At 44.2% G+C, this 20,233-nt stretch overlaps 1 protein-coding gene across 1 annotated transcript in view; it reads left to right on the top strand.

Annotated features, from left to right (window-relative positions):
- SPAG17 (sperm associated antigen 17) overlaps positions 1-20,233 on the top strand; it is a 289,645-nt gene that overhangs the window by 184,415 nt on the left and 84,997 nt on the right. The window contains 1 exon segment of the mRNA XM_043512980.1: positions 11,310-11,423. Within this exon segment, the coding sequence (XP_043368915.1) occupies positions 11,310-11,423 (114 nt within the window).

Raw genomic sequence — 20,233 nt, 5'->3', positions numbered from 1 at the left:
GCTTCACTTTCTGTAAGATGCTGAATAGTTTACTTGCTATCATTGCCATTCATCAAGTGCAACAGAATAAGTAGAGTGAATGTGCTATGTTGTAGCTATTATTATTCTGACTAGTGCTTTGCTTGAAATGTCATTGGGCTAATGTATGCCTACACTACATCCCATTTGGAGCCCAAAGAAGCTGTAGAGGTGCTCTTCAGTGATCCTCACTGGTGTAACAACCTTTAGGTGGCCATTAAAAACTGGCCTAAAGTAGAGCATCCCTAAGTTTTCTTATAGGCTGAAGTGCTCCTGGCAGCTCTGGGATTCAGCAGAACACAAAGGTGGCATGCAGCAACCTTCCCTCACCCCCTCAGGTGTTCAGATCAGAGCTCTGCCACACTTGAGGATCTGGGCATGACTAACCACAGGTCCAGTTGGCTCGCTTGATCACCACCAACTTTGTTGTGCATAGAGGCAGGGAAGATGTTGTGGGAAGTAATTGTAACTAGGGCTGTCAAGCGATTAACAAAAATAATTATGATTAATTGCATGATTAAAAATAATTGTTATTAATCATACGATTAATCACACTGTTAAACAATAATAGAATACCATTTATTTAAATATTTTTGAATGTTTTCTACATTTTCAAATATATTCATTTCAATTATAACAATACAAAGTTTACAGTGCTCACTTTGTATTTATTTTTATTACAAATATTTGCACTGTAAAAAACAAAAGTAGTATTTTTCAATTCACCTAATGTAAATTCATGAAAGTTGAATTTACAAATGTAGAATTATGTACAAAAAAACTGCATTCAAAAACAAAATAAGGTAAATTTTTAGAGCCTACAAGTCCACTCGGTCCTATTTCTTGTTCAGCCAATCACTTAAACAAGTTTGTTTACATTTTCAGGAGATAATGCTGCATTCTTCTTGTTCACAATGTCACTGGAAAGTGAAAACAGTTGTTCCCATGGCACTGTAGTAGCCAGCGTCACAAGATATTTACATGCCAGATGCGCTGAAGATTCATATGTCCCTTCATACTTCAACTGCCATTCCAGAGGACATGTGTCCATGCTGATGACAGGTTCTGCTCAATAACAATCCAAAGCAGTGTGGACCGACACATGTTCATTTTCATCATCTGAGTCAGATGACAGAAGAAGGTTGATTTTTCTTTTATGTGGTTCAGGTTCTGTAATTTCCGCTTCGGAGTGTTGCTCTTTTAAGACTTCTGAAAGCATGCTCCACACCTCATCCCTCTCAGATTTTGGAAGGCACTTCAGATTCTTAAACCTTGGGTCAAGTGATGTAGCTATCTTTAGAAATCTCACACTGGTACCTTCTTTGCGTTTTGTGAAATGTGCAGTGAAAGTGTTCTTAAAATGAACATGTGCTAGGTCATCATCCGAGATTGCTATAACATGAAATATATGGGAGAATGCAGAGTAGGGGACTTACAATTCTCCCCCAAGGAGTTCAGTCACAAATTTAATTAACGCATGGAAGCATGTCCTCTGGAATGGTGGCTGAAGCATGAAGGGGCATATGAATGTTTAGCATATCTGGCATGTAAATACCTTGCAACGCTGGCTACAAAAGTGCCATGCAAATGCCTGTTCTCACTTTCTGGTTACACTGTAAATAAGAACAGGCCAGCATTATCTCCTGTAAATGTAAACAAACTTGTTTGTTTTAGCGAGAGGTTGAACAAGAAATAGGACTGAGTATACTTGTAGGCTCTGAAGTTTTACATTGTTTTGTTTTTGAGTGCAGTTATGTAACACAAAAAATCTACATTTGTAAGTTGTACTTTCATGACAAAGAGATTGCACTACAGTACTTGTATGAGGTGAATTAAAAAATACTGTTTCTTTTGTTTATCATTTTCACAGTGCAAATATTTGTAATAAAAATAATAATATAAAGAGAACAGTGTACACTTGGTATTCTGTGTTGTAATTCAAATCAATATATTTGAAAATGTAGAAAAACGTCCACAAATATTTAATAAATTTCAATTGGTATTCTGATGTTTAACAATGTGATTAAAACTCCAATTAATCACAATTAATTTTTTGAGTTAATCATGTGAGTTAACTGTGATTAATTGACAGCCCTAACTGTAACCCATACTATAGTTTCTGTTGCAGGGTGGAAGGGAAAGGAGGCACCCAGAGAGTGGGAAGAGGAACAGAGGTGGTGTCAACAGACAGAGAGGAGCTAAAGGTTAGGGACACTGGGAGAGAGTTGAAGGGAAAATAAGAGGATCAGGCAGAGGGGAAGACACCAGGGGGAAGGGGAATGGGTTAGAGGAGGACATACCAGGAGAAGTCTCATGATCATTGAGGCGTGAAAAGTTTTATATTTCTCCTTTGGTCTGTGTTGCTCACATAGTTGTGCAAATGAAACGATACAGAAGCCTACAACTCTGCAATAGTATCTAAATGTGGCTCCCTCCTCGGGCACTTGTAATCCCCAATGGAGATCCCCTTATTCCACGATTTTGTTGTGAGCTTAGTGACCCAATTTAGGGCTAATGAGCCCCGGATTTTTTGGAGTCAGTGCCTCCACCTAGTGGCCAGGTGCATGAACTAATAGATAACAGCTCCCCCCTGCTGGAGCCTTTCACTGCTGTATATAGCTACACTCTTCAGTTTGGATGCAGCCTGCTTTTCACTATGGTATGTGGCTACATGTACCCTATATGATGCCACAGTGTAGACAATGCCTGTGAGAGTTACATAAATTTCAGCTCACATCTGTGTAATCAAGGAACTGCCCCACACAATACTATTACTTTATAGATTTGATTATTATAATTATATACAGTGATTATTATAATTATATGTACACCATAACATGAACATAACCCATAAAAAACCCTAAGCACTAGAAAGCATGGGAAAGATCATTTAAGGTATTTTGAATAAGTATTGTTTTGACCTTTCAGTTCATGCATTTGGTTAATGACAATATCAATATGTAAACATTCACTTTATATTTTTATTACACATTCAAAAATACATTAAAAGAATATTACTGAGAAAATTATTAAACACTGAAAAATTAGGAGATGCCAGAATTAAGGTTGCTGCTGCCTCATTCAGTGCACAAGATGAACAGTGTTCATTAATTCCGTATTTTGTTTTCTACTTATTTTTCAGTGTGTGGCCCCAGGCCTTATTTACTATTCAGACCCTGCTCTGAAAACAGAATTATTAATTTCCTAATGGCATTTTCTATTACACTTATTGTTATAGTATCAGTATTTCACAAACATAAATGAATTTATGTTCACAGTGCTCCTGTTAGATGAGGAGGTGGTATTATCCTCATTTTACAGAGGCACAGAGAGATCAAGCTCAAAAATACCCACTAATCTGGGGACTCAATTAGAGACACCTAGGACCTGATATTTCAGAGTACTTAGCATTATACAGCACTTTATATTTTCAAAGCACAGCTCCCATTGACTTCAGGTATACCTGGGAGTTGTAAGATTGAAAGGGGATCAATTTGTGAATTTGCCATGCATGGTGCCAGTTATATTTTAAAGCTGAACTCTAACAAACTAGGTTTACCAATATATAATGGAATCAAATGGGATAACCCTTTTTTACTGAGTCCAGAGAGCGTTGGCTTATTAATTGAACGCTGGGATCTTGGCAGGTCAAATTTTAACTTGAACAGTATTTCTCAGATCGGGACACTTGCTATTCTTTACCAACCAACATCCAGAACAAACAGTTGACCACACAAATGTAGATGAAACCAGTTGTGTGTACTACACATACAATACGTTCTCGCAAGTGATCATCACAGACTAAAGTTGAGGTTCAGCTGTTCTATCCAAGAACAAGGCAAATTCCCAAGATTTCTAATTACATTTACTTACAATTCTTAATACCTAACATATTTATCATACTTCCAAGGATGTATTTATCTTTAAGACACTTTGAAGAGTGTGATTAGTAAGTTTGATTGGATCAGTTCAAAAGGGACAGGTTTAGAATATTAAAAGCTATTGCTTAAAGTAATTGTTTTCAATCTCTCTTAGGCCATTTTCTTTGGACTTATAAAGGAGTTAGAATCTAAAATATGGTTACTTGCGGTCTCACTAGAGCAGGGGTGGCCAACCTGAGCCTGAGAAGGAGCCAGAATTTACCAGTGAACATTGCCAAAGAGCCACAGTAATATGTCAGCAGCCCCTCTTCTGCTACCCCCCTCCAGCCTCCAGTGCCTCCTGCCCACTGGCAGGCCTGCCAATCAGCGCATCCCCCTCCCTCCCCACACCTCCCACCCGCCTCAATCAATTGTTTTGCAGTGTGCAGGAGGCTCTGGTGGGGAGTGGAGAGGAGCGAGAGTATGGCAGGCTCAGGAGAAGGGGCAGGGGCCTTGGGGAAAGGGGTGGAGTGGTGGTAGGACCTGGGGCAGAGCAGGGGGTTGAGCAGTGAGCACCCCACAGCACATTGGGAAGCTAGCATCTGTAGCTCCTACCTTGGAGTCAGCACCTATGCAAGGAGCCGCATATTAACTTCCGAAGAGCCGCATGCGGCTCTGGAGCCACAGGTTGGCCACTCCTGCACTAGAGTATAGACTCAGCAAGATAACTACGGTCCTTTATGTCAAAGAATAGAAAGGGAAATACAATAATTGAAATGAAATCTCAACACTTCTTGTTACCCTCTTAACCCTGGGATGGGGGAGAGTCCTTTCCACATGTCTGGGACGGGCATCGGTCGGTTGCACTTAGGATTCTGCACTTTCTTGTGTTGGGTTCAGTCAGTTCTCTTCATCACATGGTGTCTTCAGTTTATATACCCAAGTTTCAGGGCTCAAAGGAGGGAGCCAACCACATATTCCTATTGGACCCATGCCAAGTGAGAGCTTAGTTTTAGCTCTTTCCGTTTCTTGCTGTTTTCCTTGGTATCCAGTAGATGGCACTCATGAATAGGAGACTCAAGGACCTTGGCTTGTTTAGCCTAACTAAAAGAAGGTTGAGGGGAGATATGATTGCTCTCTATAAATATATCAGAGGGATAAATACAGGAGAGGGAGAGGAATTATTTAAGCTCAGCACCAATGTGGACACAAGAACAAATGGGTATAAACTGGCCACCAGGAAGTTTAGACTTGAAATCAGACGAAGGTTTTTAACCATCAGAGGAGTGAAGTTTTGGAATAGCCTTCCAAGGGAAGCAGTGGGGGCAAAAGATCTATCTGGCTTTAAGATTCTACTCGATAAGTTTATGGAGGAGATGGTATGATGGGATAATGGGATTTTGGTAAATAATTGATCTTTAAATATTCAGGGTAAATAGGCCAAATCCCCTGAGATGGGATATTAGATGGATGGGATCTGAGTTACTATAGAAAATTCTTTCCTGGGTATCTGGCTGGTGAATCTTGCCCATATACTCAGAGTTTAGCTGATTGCCATATTTGGGGTCAGGAAGGAATTTTCCTCCAGGGCAGATTGGAGAGGCCCTGGAGGTTTTTCGTCTTCCTCTGTAGCATGGGGCATGGTTGACTTGAGGGAGGCTTCTCTGCTCCTTGAAGTCTTTGAACCATGATTTAAGGACTTCAATAGCTCAGACATGGGTGAGGTTTTTCATAGGAGTGGGTGGGTGAGATTCTGTGGCCTGCGCTGTGCAGGAGGTCGGACTAGATGATCAGAATGGTCCCTTCTGACCTTAGTATCTATGAATCTATGAATCTATATCCAGGAAAATCTGAGTCCTATTATTATTACTAGCACTTATCCTCCAGTCTATATCTGGGAAGTTAAAGTCTCCCATGATCATACAATTCCCATTAGTATTTACTTCTTTAAAAACATTAAAGAGATCTCTATCCATATCCACATCGGATCCTGGCGGTCTATAGTACACCCCAAGCACTATTCCAGGGCAGGCTCTAGTAGCTTTCTTCCCCAATGCGATTTTTGCCCAGACAGACTCTGTCTTATCCATTCCATCACTTCTTATTCTTTACAGTCTACCTCATCATTAATATACAATGCTACTCCACCACCTTTGCCTTTATTTCTGTCTTTCCTAAACAGCACATACCCTTCAATACCAGTACTCCAGTCATGACTACTATTCCATCATGTTTCTGTTATCCCTATAATATCTGGTTTCACTTCCTGCACCAGTAGCTCTAGTTCCTCCATTTTATTACCTAGGCTCCTCGCATTAGTGTACAAACATCTTAATTTTTGCCGTTTGGCTTTGCTCACGTTCTTTACCCAATTGGGTACAGACATTCTACCGCCAAATTACCTATTAGATTGATATGTACACTGCCCTTCCACCTTATGTCCATTCTTCTACCCATGGCTATATCCTTTCTTACTTCGTTTTCTTCCCTTTCAAAGAGAATAGCTGGTGTGGACATTGCCTGGACATCTCCCAACCATCTCCCCTGAATTTCCAGTTTAAAGCTCTCTTTATCAGTTGTGCCATCCTACATCCTAGAAATCTATTTCCCTCCTTACTCAGGTGAAGTCCATCCCGAGAGAACAGTCCTCTGTCCATGAATGCTTCCCAGTGGCCATACATCCCAAAGCCCTCCTTATAGCACCACTGCCTGAGCCATCTGTTGAGCATCATAATCTTGTCACACTTTTGTTGCCCTTCTCTAGGAACAGGCAGAATCCCACTGAAGATCACCTGAGCCTCGATTTCCTTTAGCATCTTCCCCGCCTGGCATACTCTCCCTTGATATGTTCCAGCGAGAATCTACCCATATCATTTGTTTCCACATGAAGGATAATCAATGGATTCTTTCCTGCTCCCGTTAGGATCCTCTTCAGCCTCAGGTCCACATCCCATATCTTAGCACCCAGCAGACAGCACACCCTTCTGTTCTCTGGATCAGCTCTTGTTACAGGCCTGTCTGTTCTTCTTAGTAAGGAGCCCCCAGTCACGTAGACCTGTCTTTTCCTGGCGATGGTGCGATTCTCCAGTCTATCCCCTGTTCCATCTGGCCGCAAGTCCTCTCGATTCCCATTGTCCCTTGCAATCCTCTGCAACCAATCCCGTATCTCCTGGGGCTCATATTTGGTGTTATCTCCATTGACTCTTGCCCTCTTCCAATAGGACTATCTGATCTTCTCTTTTTCCTTGCCATTTCACCTTCAGTGACCACCTGCTGTGCCCCTTCTTCATTTTCCAACTCTGCAAACCTGTTCCTGAGCTCTGTTTCTCCTTCACTAGCCCATCTTTTCATCTGCCTAGTTCTCCTAGTCACATGCTTCCACTGTCCACTGTGTAAATGGGGACAAATGCTCAGTCCTTCTGTTTTGCATGGGTGGGGAATTTTTTAATCAGTTACTGTAGCTGTCTATAGTTTTTGTAATAAAAGTAGACAACATGCACCTATAAGCTAGGATAGGACCTTTTAAAAAATCTAAATGTATAACTAAAATAATAGAAGATTATTAAGCAAAATAATTACCAGAAAAACCTGACTGTTCCTGTCTTTTTAAAGTATCTCATTCTATGAGTGCACAGGGATGATTCAATTAAACAATGGTGCTTACATTTAAAACACATTTTTAAAAATATTATTTAACATATTACATAATTCATCTTAATAAGAGGTTATAGGTTATATATTTCAGCCTCATTTTAAAAAGTGTTGGATAATTTTATGATGACTAATAATTATACATCCTGGTGTTTGATCACATTTCATGCTTCAGGGCTTCAGCTAGTTGCTTCGGAGATTAGGAAAGAATTTTTATCATTAATATATAGCATTTTGCATCTAGCTAGAAGTATTTTTGATCTTGTTTTGTTTTGTCTTTCTTTAAATCATCAAGTATAAGCCATGCTTAGATAATGGAGTAGATGAACCAACGGTCTGATCCAGTAGTGCAATTAAGGACAGCAAATCCTTTCTTTTTATTTATTCAGGCAAAAGTCTCATTGAAGTCAGTGGAGCTGCTCCTTACTTATCCTGATATATATAAAGGTAGAATTTGGCCCTAAACTGTTTGCAAAAGGATCCTGTATGATAGGATGTAGGTTAATGAAGGATTTGGAAAACTTTAGAGACAAACAAATTTATTAGAGCATAAGCTTTCGTGAGCTACAGCTCACTTCATCGGATGCATTTGGTGGAAAAAACAGAGGAGAGATTTATATACACACACACAGAGAACATGAAACAATGGGTTTATCATACACACTGTAAGGAGAGTGATCACTTAAGATAAGCCATCACCAACAGCAGGGGGGGGAAGGAGGAAAACCTTTCATGGTGACAAGCAGGTAGGCTAATTCCAGCAGTTAACAAGAATATCAGAGGAACAGTGGGGGGTGGGGTGGGAGGGAGAAATACCATGGGGAAATAGTTTTACTTTGTGTAAAGACTCATCCATTCCCAGTCTCTATTCAAGCCTAAGTTAATTGTATCCAGTTTGCAAATTAATTCCAATTCAGCAGTCTCTCGTTGGAGTCTGTTTTTGAAGCTTTTTTGTTGAAGTATAGCCACTCTTAGGTCTGTGATCGAGTGACCAGAGAGATTGAAGTGTTCTCCAACTGGTTTTTGAATGTTATAATTCTTGACGTCTGATTTGTGTCCATTCATTCTTTTACGTAGAGACTGTCCAGTTTGGCCAATGTACATGGCAGAGGGGCATTGCTGGCACATGATGGCATATATCACATTGGTAGATGCGCAGGTGAACGAGCCTCTGATAGTGTGGCTGATGTGATTAGGCCCTATGATGGTATCCCCTGAATAGATATGTGGACAGAGTTGGCAACGGGCTTTGTTGCAAGGATAGGTTCCTGGGTTAGTGGTTCTGTTGTGTGGTGTGTGGTTGCTGGTGAGTATTTGCTTCAGATTGGGGGGCTGTCTGTAAGCAAGGACTGGTCTGTCTCCCAAGATCTGAGAGAGCGATGGCTCATCCTTCAGGATAGGTTGTAGATCCTTGATGATGCGTTGGAGGGGTTTTAGTTGGGGGCTGAAGGTGATGGCTAGTGGCGTTCTGTTGTTTTCTTTGTTGGGCCTGTCCTGTAGTAGGTGACTTCTGGGTACTCTTCTGGCTCTGTCAATCTGTTTCTTCACTTCAGCAGGTGGGTACTGTAGTTGTAGGAATGCATGATAGAGATCTTGTAGGTGTTTGTCTCTGTCTGAGGGGTTGGAGCAAATGCGGTTATATCGTAGCGCTTGGCTGTAGACAATGGATCGAGTGGTATGATCTGGATGAAAGCTAGAGGCATGTAGGTAGGAATAGCGGTCAGTAGGTTTCCGATATAGGGTGGTGTTTATGTGACCATCGCTTATTAGCACCGTAGTGTCCAGGAAGTGGATCTCTTGTGTGGACTGGTCCAGGCTGAGGTTGATGGTGGGATGGAAATTGTTGAAATCATGGTGGAATTCCTCAAGAGCTTCTTTTCCATGGGTCCAGATGATGAAGATGTCATCAATGTAGCGCAAGTAGAGTAGGGGCATTAGGGGACGAGAGCTGAGGAAGCGTTGTTCTAAGTCAGCCATAAAAATGTTGGCATACTGTGGGGCCACGCGGGTACCCATCGCAGTGCCGCTGATTTCAAGGTATACATTGTCACCAAATGTGAAATAGTTATGGGTCAGGACAAAGTCACAAAGTTCTGCCACCAGGTTAGCCGTGACAGTATCGGGGATACTGTTCCTGACGGCTTGTAGTCCATCTTTGTGTGGAATGTTGGTGTAGAGGGCTTCTACATCCATAGTGGCTAGGATGGTGTTTTTAGGAAGATCACCAATGGACTGTAGTTTCCTCAGGAAATCGGTGGTGTCTCGAAGATAGCTGGGAGTGCTGGTAACGAAGGGCCTGAGGAGGGAGTCTACATAGCCAGACAATCCTGCTGTCAGGGTGCCAATGCCTGAGATGATGGGGCGTCCAGGATTTCCAGGTTTATGGATCTTGGGTAGCAGATAGAATACCCCAGGTCCTGGCTCCAGGGGTGTGTCTGTGCGGATTTGTTCTTGTGCTTTTTCAGGGAGTTTCTTGAGCAAATGCTGTAGTTTCTTTTGGTAACTCTCAGTGGGATCAGAGGGTAATGGCTTGTAGAAAGTGGTGTTGGAGAGCTGCCTAGTAGCCTCTTGTTCATACTCTGACCTATTCATGATGACGACAGCACCTCCTTTGTCAGCCTTTTTGATTATGATGTCAGAGTTGTTTCTGAGGCTGTGGATGGCACTGTGTTCTGCATGGCTGAGGTTATGGGGTAATCGATGCTGCTTTTCCACAATTTCAGCTCGTGTACGTCGGCGGAAGCAGTCTATGTAGAAATCCAGGCTGCTGTTTCGACCTTCAGGAGGAGTCCACCCAGAATCCTTCTTTTTGTAGTGTTGGCAGGAAGGTCTCTGTGGGTTAATATGTTGGTCAGAGGTGTGTTGGAAATATTCCTTGAGTCTGAGACGTCGAAAATAGGATTCTAGGTCACCACAGAACTGTATCATGTTCGTGGGGGTGGAGGGGCAAAAGGAGAGGCCCCGAGATAGGACAGATTCTTCCGCTGGGCTAAGAGTAAAGTTGGATAGATTAACAATATTGCTGGGTGGGTTACGGGAACCATTGTTGTGGCCCCTTGTGGCATATAGTAGTTTAGATAGCTTAGTGTCCTTTTTCTTTTGTAGAGAATCAAAGTGTGTTTTGTAAATGGCTTGTCTAGTTTTTGTAAAGTCCAGCCACGAGGAAGTGGAATTAGCCTACCTGCTTGTCACCATGAAAGGTTTTCCTCCTTCCCCCCCCTGCTGTTGGTGATGGCTTATCTTAAGTGATCACTCTCCTTACAGTGTGTATGATAAACCCATTGTTTCATGTTCTCTGTGTGTGTGTATATAAATCTCTCCTCTGTTTTTTCCACCAAATGCATCCGATGAAGTGAGCTGTAGCTCACGAAAGCTTATGCTCTAATAAATTTGTTAGTCTCTAAGGTGCCACAAGTACTCCTTTTCTTTTTGCGAATACAGACTAACACGGCTGCTACTCTGAAACTTGGAAAAGTTTGTGAGGTTGATCCCTGAGGTGCTCTGCATGTTACACAATTTGTGAGGTAGCAAATCCATGCCTGCAAATATAAAAATGACATGGCTGTCAGCTAAGCTGCATATGCAGAATAGGGGAAGGAGCCGAGGATGTTTGGCTCCAGTAACATAAAGAGACTGGTTGTCACTAGTAGTAGGGGGTTTACACAGTCCAACCACAAGCAGGTAGCGGTGCACATAGTAGCCAATAGATTACAGTTCAGCAATTCATATATGTATTTTTTCCTCTTTAAATCCACATTTGTCTTCTTTTTTTTTTTTAAGGAAAATTAATAAATCAAAAGAAAGCTGTGAGCAAGTTTGGATCTTTTTCAGCCACTTTGGAAAATGGAATCCAGCTGTCCTTGAGCTACTATGGAGCTACAGGAAAAGCAGCAGGTAAAGCAAGCAGACAGAAGAGGATATTTGAGAGCCCACAGTGGGAGTTCTTATATCTTTCATACACCACTTTCTTTCATACACCCCTCAATAATCTGTTGCATCCAGCCCTGACTTTTTTAACATAGTGGGGAATTTTCACGAGGAGTTGAGCTGAGGTTACATTGTCAAATATATGTTATGATTCAAATTTCAAAATGAAAGGAGGTCTCTGCACTTTTTTACTTATGTGAAAACAGACCAGTGTAGTAAGAAAATCCCGAGTATTTTTATTAACTAGCTTAGCAAAACCAGCAAATTAGTTTGAGCCAAAGAAAATGTGATTTGCTAAGGAATCTTCTTGGTTTTCCAAGAAATAATATTTTTCTTAATTTACATAGGTGATTATGGAAATTCTCATTTTGTGTCAGACCATGTGTACGCATAATGAGGAATTTCTGTCAGACTTTCAATAAATATATTCACCAGCTGGAAGCAATTGCTTCATAACCCACAAAGAAAACACCAAGAGCTAATAAGAGTATCTTTTTTCATTTAAAACGTCATTGAAAATATCATACACCTGAAAGTGAAACCCTCCTCTGATCAGAAAATAATTTCAGCATTTTTCACCCTTTAAACTATGAAAACATTTAATCAGATGTTTCTCTGTGTGGGTTGTGGTAAGCCATTTGTCTGAGTATACATTCAGTTTCAGTTCTTCCAAGACAATTTTCCCAAGAATTACTAAAAATGTACTTCTTATCTTCTGCTAAAATAGTATCCATACTATAGTGGACTGTGAAAATTCACATTACATCTTTAAAAAAACAGAGAAGCATTTTATTAAACAATTGAATATTCTTTTGTATACATGATGGTAATTTTGATTGCAGTACAGCAGCCATTCCCAACCATAGGTCTGCATGCCACTTCTGGTGTTCAGGCTTCTGCGTCACATACTCTAAAGTTCCCCACTCAACCTTAATGATAAGCCTCCCTGCTGAGTCTCAGGGTATGTCTACACTATGAAATAAGGTCGAATTTATAGAAGTCGTTTTTTTAGAAATTCTTTTTATATAGTCGATTGTGTGTGTCCCCACACAAAATGCTCTAAGTGCATTAACTTGGCGGAATGCTTCCACAGTACCGAGGCTAGCATCGACTTCTGGAGCATTGCACTGTGGGTTGCTATCCCACAGTTCCCACAGTCTCCGCCACCCATTGGAATTCTGGGTTGAGATCCCAATGCCTAATGGGGCAAAAACATTGTCGCGGGTGGTTCTGGGTACATGTCGTCAGGCCCTCCCTCCATGAAAGCAACGGCAGACAATTGTTTCGCACCTTTTTTCCTGAGTTACCTGTGCAGACGCCATACCACGGCAAGCTTGGAGCCCACTCAGCTCACTGTCACCGTACGTCTCCCGGGTGCTGTCAGACACGGTACTGCATTGCTACACAGCAGCAACCCATTGCCTTGTGGCAGCAGACAGTGCAATAGGCCTGATAACCATCATCGTCATGTCCGAGGTGCTCCTGGCCATCTCGGTAAGGTCAGTCAGGAGCGCCTGGGCAGACATGGGCGCAGGGACTAAAATAGGAGTAACTCGACCAGGTCATTCTCTTTAGTCCTGCCGGCAGTCCTATTGTACCGTCTCATAGCAAGCAGGCAGGAGATGAGGATGGCTAGTAGTCCTATTGCACCATCTTCTGCTGAGCAGGCAGGAGATGAGGATGGCTAGCAGTCCTATTGCACCGTCTTCTGCTGAGCAGCCAGGAGATGAGGATGGCTTGCAGTCCTACTGCACCGTCTGCTGCCAGCCAAAGATGTAAAAGATAGATGGACTGGATCAAAACAAGAAACCAGATTTGTTTTGTATTCATTTGCTCCCCCCTCCCTCCCTCCGTGAAATCAACAGCCGACAATCGTTTTGGTGAGGTCTGTCAGGGGCACCTTGAAAAGTTTAATGGAGAGTCAGTCCTGCCTGAAATACTGGGGGGAGGGATAGCTCAGTGGGTTGAGCATTGGCCTGCTAAACCCAGGGTTTGAGTTCAATCCTTACGGGGGCCATTCTGTATGATAGTTGTTTTTGTTTCTCCTTGACATAAAGCCACCCCCTTTGTTGATTTTAATTCCCTGTAAGCCAAACCTGTAAGCCATGTCATCAGTCGCCCCTCCCTCCGTCAGAGCAACGGCAGACAATCGTTCTGCACCTTTTTTCTGTGCAGACACCATACCACGGCAAGCATGGAGCCTGCTCAGATCACTTTGGCAATTAGGAGCACATTAAACACCACACGCATTATCCAGCAGTATATGTAGCACCAGAACCTGGCAAAGCAAAACCGGGCGAGTAGACGACATCAGCGCGGTGACAAGAGTGATGAGGACATGGACACAGACTTCTCTCAAAGCACGGGCCCTGGCAATGTGGGCATCATGGTGCTAATGGGGCAGGTTCATGCTGTGGAACGCCAATTCTGGGCCCGGGAAACAAGCACAGAATGGTGGGACCGCATAGTGTTACAGGTCTGGGACGATTCCCAGTGGCTACGAAACTTTCGCATGCATGAGGGCACTTTCATGGAACTTTGTGACTTGCTTTCCCATGCCCTGAGGCGCAAGAATACCAAGATGAGAGTAGTCCTCACAGTTGAGAAGCGAGTGGCAATAGCCCTGTGGAAGCTTGCAACACCAGACAGATACCGGTCAGTCGGGAATCTATTTGGAGTGGGCAAATCTACTGTGGGGGCTGCTGTGATGCAAGTAGCCAACGCAATCAAAGATCTGCTGATCAAGGGTAGTGACTCTGGGAAATGTGCAGGTCATAGTGGATGGCTTTGCTGCAATGGGATTCCCTACCTGTTGTGGGGTCATAGACAGAACCCATATTCCTATCTTGGCATTGGAGCACCAAGCCAGCGAGTATATAAAGCGCAAGGGGTACTTTTCAATAGTGCTGCAAGCACTGGTGGATCACAAGGGACGTTTCACCAACATCAACATGGGATGGCCGGGAAAGGTACATGACGCTCGCATCTTCAGGAACTCTAGTCTGTTTCAAAAGCTGCAGGAAGGGCTGCAAAATTCCCAAACCAGAAAACAACCGTTGAGGAAGTTGAAATGCCTATAGTTATTCTTGGGAACCCAGCCTACCCCTTAATGCCATGGCTCATGAAGCCATACACAGGCACCATGGACAGTAGTCAGGAGCTGTTCAACTACAGGCTGAGCAAATGCAGAATGGTGGTAGAATGTGCATTTGGACATTTAAAAGCATGCTGGCGCAGTTTACTGACTTGGTTAGACCTCAGCTAAACCAGTATTCCCACTGTTATTACTGCTTGCTGTGCGCTCCACAATTTCTGTGAGAGTAAGGGGGAGACGTTTATGGCAGGTGGGAGGTTGAGGCAAATCACCTGGCCGCTGGTTACGCGCAGCCAGACACCAGGACAGTTAGAAGAGCACAGGAGGGCGCACTGCGCTTCAGAGAAGCTTTGAAAACCAGTTTCATGACTGGCCAGGCTACGGTGTGAAAGTTCTGTTTATTTCTCCTCGATGAAACCCCTCGCCCCTTGGTTCACTCTACTTCCCTGTAAGCTAACCATCTTCCCCTCCTCCCTTCAATCACCGCTTGCAGAGGCAATAAAGTCATTGTTGCTTCACATTCATGCATTCTTTATTAATTTATCACACAAATAGGGGGATAACTGCCAAGGTAGCCCAGGAGGGAAGCACAAGGCCACACAGCACTTTAAAAGTTTAAAGCTTTAAAACTTATTGAATGCCAGTCTTCTGTTGCTTGGGCAATCCTCTGGGGTGGAGTGGCTGGGTGGCCAGAGGCCCCCCCACCGCATTCTTGGGCATCTTGGTGAGGAGGCTATGGAACTTGGGGAGGAGGGTGGTTGGTTACACAGGGGCTGTAGCAGCGATCTGTGCTCCTGCTGCCTTTCCTGCAGCTCAACCATATGCTGGAGCATATTAATTTGATCCTCCAGCAGCCTCAGCATTGAATCCTGCCTCCTCTCATCACGCTGCCGCCACCTTTCAGCTTCAGCCCTCTCTTCAGCCCACCACTTACTCTCTTCAGCCCACCACCTCTCCTCCCGGTCATTTTGTCCTTTCCTGCACTCTGACATTGTCTGCATCCATGCATTCATCTGTGCTCTGTTAGTGTGTGAGGACAACATGAGTTCAGAGAACATTTCATCACGAGTGCGTTTTTTTCACCTTCTAATCTTCGCTAGCCTCTGGGAAGGAGAAGATCCTGTGATCCTTGAAACACATGCAGCTGGTGGAGGAAAAAAAAGGGACAGTGGTATTTAAAAAGACACATTTTATAGAACAATGGGTACGCTTTTTCACGGTAAACCTTTCTGTTAACATTACATACATAGCACATGTGCTTTTGTTACAAGGTCGCATTTTGCCTCCCCCCACAACGTGGCTAGGCCCTCCCTCCTCCCTGTGTCTAAGAGCGGAACATTTCTGTTCAGCCACAGGCAAACAGCCCAGCAGGAATGGCCACCTTTGAATGTCCCCTTAAGAAAAGCACTCTATTTCAACCAGGTGACAATGAATGATATCACTCTCTTGAGGATAACACAGAGAGATAAAGAACGGATGTTGTTTGAATGCCAGCAAACATACCCTGCAATGCTTTGTTCTGCAGTGATTCCCGACTATGTGCTACTGGCCTGGCGTAGTAAAGTGCCCTACCCTGGTGGACGGAATAAGGCTGCCCTCCCAGAAACCTTTTGCAAAGGCTTTGGGAGTACATCCAGGAGAGCTTTATAGAGCTGTCCCTGGAGGATTTCTGCTCCATCCCCAGACACAATAACAGACTTTTCCAGTAGCTGTACTGGCCGCGAATGCCAGGGCAAATTAATCATTAAACACCCTTGCTTTTAAACCATGTATATTATTGAAAAAGGTACACTCACCAGAGGTCCCTTCTCCGCCTGGCGGTCCGGGAGGCAGCCTTGGATGGGTTTGGGGGGTACTGGCTCCAGGTCCAGGGTGAGAAAGAGTTCCTGGCTGTTGGGAAAACCGATTTCTCCACTTGCTTGCTATGAGTTATCTACAACCTCATCATCATCATCATCTTGGTCATCCTCAAAATCTGCTTCCATATTACCTCCATCTTCATTGAAGGAATCAAACAACATGGTTGGGGTAGTGGTGGCTGAACCCCCTAAAATGGCATGCAGCTCATCATAAAAGCGGCATGTTTTGGGCTCTGACCTCTCTGGTTTTCTGGTAGGCTTGCCTCAGCTCCTTAAGTTTCACATGTCACTGCTTCGGGTTCCTGTTATGGCCTCTGTCCTTCATGCCCTGGGAGATTTTGACAAATGTTTTGGCATTTCGAAAACTGGAACGGAGTTCGGATAGCATGGATTCCTCTCCCCATACAGCGATCAGATCTTATATCTCCCATTCGGTCCATGCTGGAGCTCTTTTGCGATTCTGGGACTCCATCATGGTCACCTCTGCTGATGAGCTCTGCATTCACCTGCAGCTTGCCATGCTGGCCAAACAGGAAATGAAATTCAAAAGTTCGTGGGCCTTTTCCCTTCTACCTGGCCAGTGTACCTGAGTTGAGAGTGCTGTCCAGAGCGGTCACAATGGAGCACTCTGGGATAGCTCCCGGAGGCCAATACCATCTAATTGCGTCCACAGTACCCCAAATTCGACCCAGCAAGCCCGATTTCAGCGCTAATCCCCTTGTCAGGGGTGGAGTAAGGAAATCAATTTTAAGAGCCCTTTAAGTCGAAAAAAAGGGCTTCGTCGTGTGGACGGGTGCAGGGTTAAATCGATTTAACGCTACTAAATTCGACCTCAACTCCTAGTGTAGACCAGGGCTCAGTATGCCACTGTTGTCTGCCTTCCTTTCATTTGTGAACTTGGGCTGGCCAATACCCCAGTCTAACAATCACAAGAGCATCACAAGCTCTGTCCATATTAGGATAGAGTATGCACAGCAGAATATTGTAATAGGAGGTAGGGCACTGGAAAACACACCTGGTCATTAGCCTGGCTCATCTGATGCTTTAGCCGAGTACACTGATATGGTAGCTCCAAAGGTTGAGAACTACTATTTTATTGCCTAATCATGTTCCCACTGAAGTTAGTAAGAGTTTTACCATTGACCTCAATAGCAGCAGGATCAGGTCCTTACGTAGTGTGTAGTTGGGGATGTAGAAAAGACAAAGGTGAAGTTGAAGGGGCTTCTTCTTTAACACATGACTGGGAACTGTGAATTGTCCGAAAGTGGAGGAGTCTTCCCGAACCCCCTTTTCTGGCCTTCAAACAATCCCCCGTTCCCCAACAGCTCATCATCAGAAGCAAGTTCCCCACAGACCAGGATACACCAAATCAAAGCGGCACCAGACTCTGTCAGAACAAAAAACCTGCAGACATATCTCCACTGCTACAATGAGCAATATCTCCCACAACACACCTTTCAAGATCAAGGGGTCCTACACATGCCTATCACAACATGTGTTATACCTCACCCAGTGCACTAAATGCCCCAATAACAACTATGTGAGTGAAACCAGACAATCATTACACTCTTGAATGAACTCGCACAGAAAAATGATAAAAGACAAAAACACCATATCACCCATGGGTTAATACTTTTCACAATACAATCAATCCATATATGACCTCTCAATCCTCATCCTCAAAGGAAACATACACAACACCTTCAAAAGACAAACCTGGGAGCTTATTACAACAACCAGTAACCCACTAACTCCCCCTTTTTTGTCCTGTGACTGCAGAGGTGTTAACTGGCCACATCACCTTGAATGGTCTCTTACAATTAAGCCTCCATGTCTGACTTCTGCAGCGGCCTGTGTAGCTGGTTGTGGGGCTGCCCGAGCAGATCAGGCAGCCCCTGGGCCCGTCGTGCCAGCTGCTGCTGGGGCACTTTGGGTGTGGGAGGGGGTTCAGGGCTGGGGGTTGGGATGCAGGGTGGTGCTTACCTGGTGGGGGTCGAGGTGAAAGTAGTCCGGTACAGCGTACTGGTAAGATGTGGCCGCCAGTACCAGCACATACACAGCCGACCAGGGGGTGGGGGATGGGGGTGGGATAAAAAGGGCAGCTGCCCTGGGGCCCAGCAATGTAAAAGGGCCTGGGGCAGCTATTGCAGCAGTGGCCAGAGCCCCAGACCCTTTAAAATCACTGCCGGAGCCCCTGGCGGTGTGGGCCAGACAGTGCAGATAGGCTGACCCCCAGCCCCTCCCCATTTCTGCCCGAGGCCATGCCCATTCCACCCGAGGCCCCACCCCTTCCGGGGGCCAGGAGCCAGGTCCCCGTACTGGTAAGTCTTCTGTGTTACTTTCAGCTCCGTGAGGGGGACACCCTGGAAACAGCCGGCATGTCCCTAGAGCTCCTAGGCGGAGGGACCAGGGGGAGCTGCATGGAGCCTGGTAGAGAGCCTGGCAGCCCCACCAACCCTGCACTCCCAGCACCAGCAGTAGTCCCTGGCCGTGCGCCACCTCCAGGTCCTGCCCCCCAGCACCAGCAGAGGTCCTGGGCCATGCGCTGCCCACTTCTCCCCCCCAGCACCAGTGGGGGTCCCAGGCCACCCCCCCACAGCATCCATGGCACCCTCTCCCACCCGATCACTCTCCCAGAGCACCTGCAGTCCCGCAGCCCAAGTTTTAGCTAGGTGTATGTAGTACAAGTCATGGACAGGTCACGGGCCATGAATTTTTGTTTACTGCCCATGAGCCGTCCATGATTTTTACTGAAAATACCCAAAACAAAAATGTAGCCTTACTTACAATATATGTTAATTACTTATGCTAAACCATATGTTCCACATTTTATTTAGCTGTGACACTCTGGTCACCTTTCCCAGACCTGAAGAAGACCTTTGTGGAACTAAAAAGCTTGTCTCTCTCACCAACAGTAGTTGGTCTAATAAAAGATTACCTCACCCACCTGGTCTCTCCAATTGCTACTTTTCTCTGAAGTCAGGGCATCCATTCTTCTAATGATTGCACAAGTCCATTCCACTTCAACTGTGTGCACAAGAGTGGGAGATTTTTTCCCCTTAGCAGCACCTGCTGGGATGGCGCATGCACCCTCTGCTGCCCCATGCCAATGTGTAATAACATAAAGGGTAGATCTGCCCCAGCCTTCCTCAGTTCCTTCTTACTGCTCATGTTGTAGCATGTTGACTTGCTTAGCAAATGTTCTCCTTTCTCCCTTTTTTGTATATAGTTAGTGTATTCATAATAGTTAGTTAGTAGAGCTTTACAGTAAGTTCCATTTCTTACTTAAAGTGTTGGTTCTCACATATTCTGGGTACTGACTCCCAGTACCAGGGCATGCCTCAGTCTTTGGACTTTAAGGCATGCACTGGCTGCAAGAAGTCAATGCTAAAGAGTGACCCTCACTCCAGGTTTCTGAAATGCCTTGGGGAGGGCCACTCCCCAAATACATGCTCTGTATGTGTGGACTTAGGGTTTACAACAGGAATAGAGATTCAAATTTTTTCGTATTATGCTGCTGCAAAAAAGGCAAATGTAATTCTAGGGTGTATTAACAGCAGTGTCATATGTAGGACATGGAAGGTAATTGTTCCACTTTAATTGATGTTTGCAAGGTCTCTGCTGGAGCACCGAAACCAGTTTTGGGCACCGCATTTTAAGATGTGGGCAAATTGAAGAGAGGAGGAGAGCAACAAAAATGATAAGAGGTTTAGAAAACCTGATCTATGAGGAATTGTTGAAAGAATTGAGCATATTTAATCTATAGAAAAGAAGGCTGAAGGGGACTTGATAACAGTCTTCAAATATGTAAAAGGGTGTTATAA

The sequence above is a fragment of the Dermochelys coriacea genome, chromosome 1, assembly GCF_009764565.3.
Source record: "Dermochelys coriacea isolate rDerCor1 chromosome 1, rDerCor1.pri.v4, whole genome shotgun sequence".
NCBI lineage: Eukaryota > Metazoa > Chordata > Testudines > Dermochelyidae > Dermochelys > Dermochelys coriacea.
This window is presented reverse-complemented; position numbering and strand designations above follow the sequence as displayed.